General features: G+C 41.1%; 2 protein-coding genes across 2 annotated transcripts; one reads left to right on the top strand and one right to left on the bottom strand.

Moving 5' to 3' along the window:
* The first annotated feature begins 323 nt into the window (after nucleotides 1–323).
* mrps18a (mitochondrial ribosomal protein S18A) lies at nucleotides 324–3,230 on the top strand. Its single transcript, XM_035144586.2, has 6 exons — nucleotides 324–513; nucleotides 1,349–1,380; nucleotides 1,708–1,812; nucleotides 1,910–2,033; nucleotides 2,571–2,643; nucleotides 2,756–3,230. The coding sequence occupies exons 1-6, from the start codon at nucleotides 366–368 to the stop codon at nucleotides 2,898–2,900; spliced, it is 627 nt and encodes a 208-aa protein (XP_035000477.2). The 5' UTR covers nucleotides 324–365; the 3' UTR covers nucleotides 2,901–3,230.
* rsph9 (radial spoke head component 9) lies at nucleotides 1,656–7,416 on the bottom strand. Its single transcript, XM_035144585.2, has 5 exons — nucleotides 6,807–7,416; nucleotides 6,556–6,718; nucleotides 5,811–5,940; nucleotides 5,400–5,546; nucleotides 1,656–3,579 (listed from the first exon to the last, which is right to left on the bottom strand). The coding sequence occupies exons 1-5, from the start codon at nucleotides 7,031–7,033 to the stop codon at nucleotides 3,419–3,421; spliced, it is 828 nt and encodes a 275-aa protein (XP_035000476.2). The 5' UTR covers nucleotides 7,034–7,416; the 3' UTR covers nucleotides 1,656–3,418.
* Between the last annotated feature and the right edge of the window lie 1,676 nt (nucleotides 7,417–9,092).

The raw sequence follows: 9,092 nt of genomic DNA, 5'->3' as shown, positions 1-9,092 counted from the left end.
TTGTTTGATCCTGAGTTGCAGTGCTTTTGTGGTTGAACGAGGATTAAATTACAGTTACGTCTTAGCTAAAATGGGCAACGCTTTAGATAAAGATTCATAAAACTGTACCATTAATATATGTATCTGGACTTTGAAAGTGACCTATTTCACTAAGCCAGTTCATACAACATTTCTTAACTTCATAAATGAACGTGGTAGTAATTTAACTTTATTTCTGTTCTTACTTTCTGTTTAGTTTGTGAAAGTCTGAGTTGTTGCATTCCTGCCTTGGTTGTTATGCGCAGTCTTCGCCGAGGGGGTCGCTGTTTCCACTCTCGCGAGGCTTTCATACCGGAAGCGACGACGGCGAAGGTCAAGAATTAAACATGGCGCTCCGTGGTGCACTGAGGTCTGTGTACACCTCGTTTGCGGGGTTAAAATTAGGAACTGCAACCTCTAACGTGGGTGTGTTTCAGGGGATAAATGTCCCTCGGCTCTGTGCTGTGACCGTCCCGAGCAGAGGGATCCGCCAGGGTGAGTGTTCCATACAGACGTGACGGCTTTAGCCTGTCGGTGTGTTAGCTAGCATGCTAATGTGGAGGCACTGACAGCAGGCGGCTCGGCGCAGATGTTCCCTCACATAAAACCCTGCAGCCTTCACACAAACTCTGAGGAGCCACTGATTATTTTAACTCTTATTGTGAATGCAAAACAAGATGAAACACAAATCCTTCAAAACACCTGAAGTCCTGCGTTGACTCTCTCCTCATATCTCTTCATCACGTGTGTTATGATCCCAATAAAGTGTTTCCTACCAGAGATTCACTCATTTTCTTGACTTTAAATAACCTTAAACCTGGTGGTTTATACAGTATACCATGTATGGGTTTATATCTGTAAAGGTTGCATAATCATATCAAACTTTGCTTTTATAATGGCCTTTATTAAACTGTTATATGCCTGCTAACTGTCATTTGAACCCAACTGTGTACTTTTGCATTACTGTACTTTCCTTATTTGTGTGCTTCTTTTAAATATAGATTTTTTTATTTTTCGGGTTTGTTGTGACAAATGAATTCCCACCAGAGATTATTAAAGTTTATCTATCTATCTATCTATCACTGAACCTATCAGGAGATATTAACAAGCTACAAATTTGACCCCCAAAGAGTCGAGATTTACTTTATTTAAACACATATGTCACAAGAGTTCGAGACTGACATTGAAATATATTTACTTGCTGTCAAAAAGTGAATGGTTGAATGATTGTACGTCTTGCCCAGATAAGGAGGCAAATACTGAAAAATAGCAACTGCAATATTTGTGTTTATGAATACTGTGTAATGTTTTACATCCTGTTTTGTTGCAGTGGTAGAGAAGCAGGAGGGTAAAACAACAATGGTGAGTAAAAGAGTGTTGTGATGTGAAACTGACATAATAGTGAACGTACAATTTTATATTCTGTAGTATTTTGGTTGATAAATATAGTCTTTTTTATCAATTCTATCTATTGTATACACCTCGTGTTTTTGAAGGCTTCATGACATGGCAATTAAAAAAACAAATTTCAGAAAAGTTCGCATTTCAATGACCTCCATCAGCACACCTCTATAACAACCAGTTATAATACGATATAGTTGGTTGAGGGGCTTAGGATCAGAAAACCTTAATGTGACTGGACTTGTAATTTTTTATTTCAAAGGTATAATAATGCTCATCTTTTCTCAGATCGAGGGACAAATCGTCGAAGTCCCAGTAGGACCACAACCTCCAAACCCCACAGCCAAGTGTCCTATCTACAGATGGGACCTTCAGAACAAATACAACTACACGGTAAATGCATTCAGGGGCAGCCAATGACCAAATAAGATATTATTGAAAGTGTTATCAGCTGTTTAAGGTGCCTGATTTGATTCTTTTCCTCTCCCAGGACGTCTTGCTCCTTAGTCAGTTCATCAGGTCAGATGGAGGGATGTTGCCCAGGAGAATCACTGGTCTCTGTCCACAGGAGCATCGCAAGATTACCATTTGTGTGCAGATGGCTCACAGAGCAGGTCTGTGTTAGTGACTACCCCTCTGTGTGGTTTCACATACAATTGAGTTGACACTGAATCTGTCTGTGTATCATTGCAACATTGAAACTAATTTCAAATACATATAAGTAGTCAAGATAATGTTGATAGTGTTGATTTTGACTCGAATGACAACAGCTGTGGTAAACTGGATCAAGAAAGCAGGATAGAGTTAGGTTTCACCCTAATCCCCAATATATTAATTTCTTATAAATTGAGATTGCATTCTTACAAAAAACATTTTGGTTATATATTTATTACAGAGTAAAGTAAGCTGAATTTGATCTGCTTGTCACAAAGCTGGTTCCCTTTTTTTTTTTTAACACTATCACCTATCAGGAGAGTTGTTGACAGGGATAAGTAATTCCTTTGTTCACTGCAAATATGTGGCGTGAGTTTAATCCAACTAAACTGTATCTTTATGCCGTTTAGTTTTTTCCCACCGGCTCACTGAAGAGCTTTCTCTGATAACAGTGTTGCTGACATGTTTCAACTCCTTATTTCTTTCCTGTGTTCAAGGTCTACTACCTGACCACAAACCCAAACTTCCTGAAGGCCATGTCCCAAAGAGGCCCAAGCCACAACTTAACAGGTGATACATGAATCTGTGTCTGTGTTTGTGTTTTCACCATCATCTACCAACTCTCAGCATGTATGTCTATCAATAAATATATGTTTTACATCTCTATTTTTTTTTTCTACAGATATTTGACTCGCTGGTCTATTAACTCTGTGAAACCCATCTATAAAAAAGGACTCAAGTGGTGTAAGAAGCGTATGCTTGTTGGCCACCCAGCACTCAAGGACAATGTGTGTTACGGTGTCAAGCCTCTTTACATAAAACACTGAAGGACAAAGGGCCTGATGAATCAGTACAGCAGCTGTTGGAAGAGTAGGTGGGCCGATTACGCACGGATGCAGTGGATTTCCACGTCTGACTTTTGTGATAGTGCCCTGGGAAAAGGCCTAAACACTTCATCCATCTGTTAATCCACCTTTTGTTTAGGAAACTGTATCACACTTTGAATAAATCACACTCATCCATTTCTTGAGATGAACTCACTGACGAGTTAATGTGAACAACAACTGGGTCAGTGTTACGTTTTCAAAGTAGGTGGTATGTTGACTGTGTAAACTCAAGGGAACACAGATGTGCAAATAAAATGTCTGTTTATTCTACCTCAGCATTTGTTTACTGTATAGGAATAGCCTTTATGCATGAGAACTAAATAGAAGAGAAAGCTTGTAGGCACGAAGTGCATAAAAGAGAAGATAAATAGTCGTGCAATATGCTGCATAGAGCAGACTTTGGTTTTGAAGAGATATATGAAAAAACTGCAGCTTGAAATAGGTCTATAAGTGTCTCTTTACAGCATGAAGGCGAGGTCCAAATTCTTGGCCCCATCACCGATGTAGATGTATCCGTGCTGTGGCGTCATTGGCACGTGGTAGAAGGTCAGGCCGAGCCACAACAGGCTTCGAAGCACGCACACTTTGCTGCCACATTCAAACTGGAGACTCCATGATCCTGCAGACAAGGGCAGAAAGCTTGTAAACAGTTGATACATGCAAGAGGCTGCAACGTCATGTTCTCTGACTGTAAAGTAGACGACTGGAGTTTTCTTTGGAAATCACTCCAAGACAGATGTGCCCTTCACATTCCAGGAGCAGCCAATCAACGCTCTGTTTTGATATCAACAGTTGAATCTGACCACAAACCAAAGACCCAAGGAATAGAGAACTTGAACTACAATAAAGGGAGATGATTCTGAGAAATAAGACAATAGTTTCACTCCTTGTTTTGTTTTGGACAAAGTATGATTCAACTAAAATATAAATGACTTAGGGGTGTGGTAGGATGGGAAATCTACAGCTGTAAATCGAGAGCTGGACACTGGTTGTGGAAAAGAGGTGGAGCACAGCCCGGGGGTCTTAGAAGTAAACATCTGTCTTTTGGTGGAAATGCATTATACTGCATTTCCCCCAGAGTCCCATTCAAAAATAGAGAAAAACTGTTTCTCCTGTTCAGCGAACTCATGTGAAGTGCTGTTCTTACGGCTGAGTGTGGCATTGAGACAGCTGTGTAGTGTCTGCTGCAGCAATGACACTGTTAATGTCAGTATCAACTCAAAGAACACACACAAACATATACACACAAGGAAGCTCTGTGAAATCAAACATCTGTTGCACGTTTAGTCTTGGACGCTCATACACTTGAACATGCAGGACGCCACTTAATCTGCATCACATCCAGCCAAGAAACCAACAGGCTTGCTAGACAAAAGCTGCTTTCAGACATGCACTGAACTATAAAGGAATTTCTGCAGACTTTCTCTGCCTGACCCCTGAGTATAGAGTCTGCAGAAAGTCCAGAGGAGCCGATGTGAGCGCACAGCAGGAGATCCCCCCGCTGGATTCAGCATGAGGGGGTTGATGGTGCTTCAAACACGCAACAGATGCAAAAATTTAAAAACAGAACAAATTTCTCAGGATTACAAAGCAGAGCCACGCACGTAGAACACAGATGAAGATGTCAAGAGAGTTTTTATGCGGATAAGAGTCAACGCCGGTGTCGGGAGTGCTGTAAAGAAAAACTCCTGATTTCCGCAGCCGAAATAATACATACATTTTTGCCTCCGCCTGCTGCACCCCCCCTCACCTGAGTCCTTCTGAGAATTTGTTGGGTCTGAGCAGAGAAAGTGTGAAAAGTCTGGACCCGATTCTCAGGAGTTTCTCTGCAGGTCATGTCTGAAACAGCTTGAGTAAATTTACATGATTCTTTTTACAGTAGTACCATTTTCCTCCGAAACATACATTTTTCCAACGTGGAAAAATGTTCAACAGCTCAAATGTGTGAGCCTCCCACCGGCATTTGAACACACAAACCGGAAAGAGTCAACATTATATCATGCTTTAAACCACATAACCAAACAAGAACAATAACAAATTGATAAATGAACTATTATGGCACTCAGGACCACACTTCTCTCGCAGTACTTGGGCCCTGAATCCAGGACTAAGAGCTGAGATATTACTAATCACATTTGGTAGTAATTAAGTCATCAAACCCCCAGAAGCCAATTTTGGGTGAAACCTTTCTTACAACACATTCCCGGAAATCTGGAGGCAAGGGGGATTTATCATTTTACAGTTAAAATGAGATAGTTGTTCTCTGAAGAAACGCCTCTGGACTTTTCAGTCGCCACACTGATTCATATTCTGATCTAAAGGCCTCATTGACGTGAAACTATCCTCTTAAGTTTATAGGGATTGAATTTTGTTGTTGTGTATAAAGGAACATTAGGCGGCATGTTTTGGTGTTGGATAAACTGAGCTCTGTGGCTTCACCTTTAGGAATGTCATCACTCAGCACATCCAGGAAGTCAATAGCTGGGTTGAGTTGACTCATCTCTAGGATGCTTTTCTTCTTCAGATTCTTTGGTTCGCTGAAGTGCAGGAAACTGTCGAGCTTTCCTGCTTCAGAGTGAGACAGACCTGGGGAACAATGCACATAAGAAATACACTGTTACACAGGGTACAGAACTGTAAGTTAACCAAATACATTTGAAAAGGCATTATGAAACATTTCCCAATGTAAACCCAACAATAACCCTAACCCATTTGACGTATTGGTCCAATTGACATAAATACCACATTTTAACAAGGCTCGATGAAACCACTTACACGCAGCTGCAAATGTTAATGCTCCACAATGGGACTTAGACTCACACATGAAGTGAAACAGTAAAATCGTATTACCGCCAAAGCTGCGGTTGATCTGGACAAGGCCGTGCGGACTCTTGACGAATGCACCTCGTGGTACTACAGACACTTCCTCTTCGATGTGATGAACTGTCACTGCCAGCCTGCTCTCCTCATTCACTTTGGTCTGCAACCAAGAGCAGACTTTCATGACTGTACAGATATCAACAACAGGAACGAATCACAGAAGTGCACCAGTAAGACTCTTTTGTACGCTCTTCTTCTGCCATCTGTGTTTATTGTTGTGTTAGCAGGATTACACAACAACTACTGGACGTATTACCACGGAACTTGGTGGAAGGGTGTGGTGATGCGTTCGTGGGAAGAACCATTACATTTTGCTGTGGATTTGGATCATTGGGCAGATGCCGAAAACCTTTTTTTCACTTTCTTGCACATTTTTGTTGATTACTCGGAAGATTTTGTGTGAATCTTTATGAAAAAGAAAAACATATTTAGGGGGTTGATATCTATGACTGACATTTCATGCTGATCCAATACAAATCTAGATCTGAAGTTAAATGTGGTTCCATAAAGGGTGTAGTTTTTTCAGCCACTGTATGGTAACACACTAATGTGTAGTTAAGAAGTGTAATGTAATGGGGCCTTAGCTTGTTTTAATTGCAGGGGACTGCTGAGCCTCGGGGGACCTATGTGCTCTACTGAGTGCAATCCTAGTTTTATTGTATGTTTAATTTAGGTCCCACATTCATCTTTGTTATTACTTTATATCAATACTCACCACTACCTCCTCTTCTTCATCTCCTCCTCCTCGCCTGCGGATGTCCCGATGCTCGTACACATGTGAGGGGTCTCCTGTGAAGCGACCCTTGGCAACGCTGGACACTTGGTCGATTAAAGGGCCTGTGGCAGGGGGCAGCAGGAACCAGTCCACACAGTTCAAGCTGGAGGAAACAGCCATAACACACACAATCAGGTTTTGTCTACACACAGCAGATGAATGAAACTGAGTCACAGGTGAGGTTCTCCCACCTATACAGATTCTTCCTATCCTTCATCTCATCCTCTCCTCTCCCCTGAGCAATCAAATAATCCGCCTTCAACCCCAGCACTTTGCCCCAGAGCATGACTCGCTGGAACTTGTAGTTTTTCTGCAGAATCACCAAGGAGGTCTGCAGGGCGGCTCTTTGCTCGACGTTCAGAGTGTTGCCGCTTCCGGCGACGAGTTCCAGGGAAAAGTACAGCGACTGGGAATCCATCGTTTCTCCAGTGAACCTTTTTTTTTACAGCGTCAGTAAATACAAGTCTCAACTTCACCGCGGTGTTTTTACCTACTTGCCAGCTAGCATGACAGCTAACAACACAGTCCGCGCGCTGCTACAGTGGTTGCTACTGACAACAATGCTCGTCGACGCGGTTGTTATAGTAACGCTAAACATTTGTTCGCCCTCCCACGTTAACACAATTACAAAAGTCACGTTATTACCATCACAAGAGCAAATTAATTGATTAAAGGACGCATGTGTCTCTGCAGGATGTATAAAAAGCGTATTTATCTTCAGCAGACTGTTGTAATGGTGAGTTTACAGATGTCTGTTGGAGCAGAGAGCTGCAGCTGATCCTCACTCACTGTCCTGAGGTCTTTGCACTGGCTCCCTGACTCCCACATCCTGTTGTCGGTTTATAAAGCACTGGATGGGCCAAAAACATATCTCTGATCTTCGGAGTCCAAAACTAAATTACCTGGAGAAGCAGTGTTCAGTTTCTGGAACAAGCTCCCACAGACCCTGCAGGTCTGCTGAAAATCACAGTTATTTTAAATCAATGCCAAAGACTTTAATTGACATGCCTTTTATCAAATCAAATAATTACAGATTTTTTTTTTACACTGCACTGTTACTTTTACTCTTTTAGTTCTTGTCTGATTTATTAGCTTTTATTCTCTATTGAGCTCTTTTTAAATGCTTAATTTTTGCATTGCCTTTTGTTGCTTTTACAATTCGTCATGACGCCTTTTAGATTCTATGTGAAGCACTTGGAATTGCTTTGATGTTGAAACGTGCTAAACAAATAAACTTGCCTAGCCTTTTGCAAATACTCTATTTATATAGACTATATTTACTGTGCCATGCTGCCACCAAGTATCACAAAAAGGAAAAACTAAATTGTTATTGTTTTTGTATTTATATTGTATTTGTATCAACACCCCAATGATGCAAACCAGATCATGCTCTGATGTCATTGCACATCCTGTCAAGCGCGAAAGAGTCCCCTCTGCAAGGGGGAATCAAGTTTAGTCCGTCACAAGTTTTAGTTTGTCCATAATGGCATGCCATTGTGTTGCAAATTTAGCCTTAAGGTTGTGACATTGCTCAAGGTTGCTACAGGTAAAAGTGGTACTTAGATACTTACCTGTGATCCCTGCAATAGAAATGAATGATTTACTGTGAATATCCAGGAGGGAAAACCAGCTGAGGGGATCAGATTAGGATAGAAAGGGATGTGTGTTTATTATGTATTGTAATTTAACTGTTTATTATAATTGCTCATATTTGGTTATTGTATAAAAGGACATGGCTGACGCTGGTCATGAAGAAGTTGTCGGCGCCTGAGAACACAACTGTATTCTTTATATTTTCTACAGAAAATGAATGTGTCAACCATCATTAATATTGGGGAGCACGCCTGTGCTTTTGAAAAGCATTACGACGACGATGATGATTATTATTATTGTTGTTTCCTATACTTCCATTACAATAGTGCACGACTATGCTCTTTGACAGCGCACGCTTATTTAGACTATTTGATGTAGTGGATTAAGTTTGTAATTTTCCTCTTTCTAACAGAAAAAATCGCACATTGTTCCTCACTGAACTCCTCAGTGCTGATTGTTGGCTCTGTATGTTGGTATGAGGGGATCAGTCAGTTTAGTGGCAGTTTCAGCCAAAGTGTGTGGAGGACAGAAAAGGGTTAAGTTCTTTGCACAGCTGGCAGGATGCATGCTGTAATATTACTGCATGGCACATGGGAATAAGAGTCACAGGATGTATTTTTCCATTTAAATACTATCATTGTGTGTTCGCAGAGAATAGAAATAGCTTCAACTTTAATAAACAATGACATGTTGTGGAGGTAAATTTATTATGTGTTCCCATGGCCATAAGTCAAAGTAACTGACTGGCTTATAAGATAAAGTCACACAGCATACACACCAGGCTGTAGTCCTTGAGGCTTATGGCAATTTCATGAATCAGATTTAGTACTGGAAAATGAGGCACCGTGTGTGTGTGTGTGTGTGTGTGTGTGTGTGTGTGTGTG

Source organism: Hippoglossus stenolepis, chromosome 20 (genome assembly GCF_022539355.2).
Source record: "Hippoglossus stenolepis isolate QCI-W04-F060 chromosome 20, HSTE1.2, whole genome shotgun sequence".
Lineage (NCBI taxonomy): Eukaryota > Metazoa > Chordata > Actinopteri > Pleuronectiformes > Pleuronectidae > Hippoglossus > Hippoglossus stenolepis.
Note: the sequence above shows the minus strand (reverse complement) of the source record. Positions and strands in the feature narration are given on the sequence as shown.

Bases quoted from the DNA above. Each gene is read 5' to 3' on its own strand.
- rsph9 (XM_035144585.2), bottom strand. From the start codon at position 7,033: ATGGATTCCCAGTCGCTGTACTTTTCCCTGGAACTCGTCGCCGGAAGC. The intron at 6,719-6,806 runs GTGGGAGAACCT...TGTTTCCTCCAG, and splicing joins GATAGGAAGAATCTGTATAG to CTTGAACTGTGTGGACTGGT. The intron at 5,547-5,810 runs GTAATACGATTT...ATTGTTCCCCAG, and splicing joins GATCAACCGCAGCTTTGGCG to GTCTGTCTCACTCTGAAGCA.
- mrps18a (XM_035144586.2), top strand. From the start codon at position 366: ATGGCGCTCCGTGGTGCACTGAGGTCTGTGTACACCTCGTTTGCGGGG. The intron at 1,813-1,909 runs GTAAATGCATTC...TTCCTCTCCCAG, and splicing joins AGAACAAATACAACTACACG to GACGTCTTGCTCCTTAGTCA. The intron at 2,644-2,755 runs GTGATACATGAA...TTTTTTCTACAG, and splicing joins CCCAAGCCACAACTTAACAG to ATATTTGACTCGCTGGTCTA.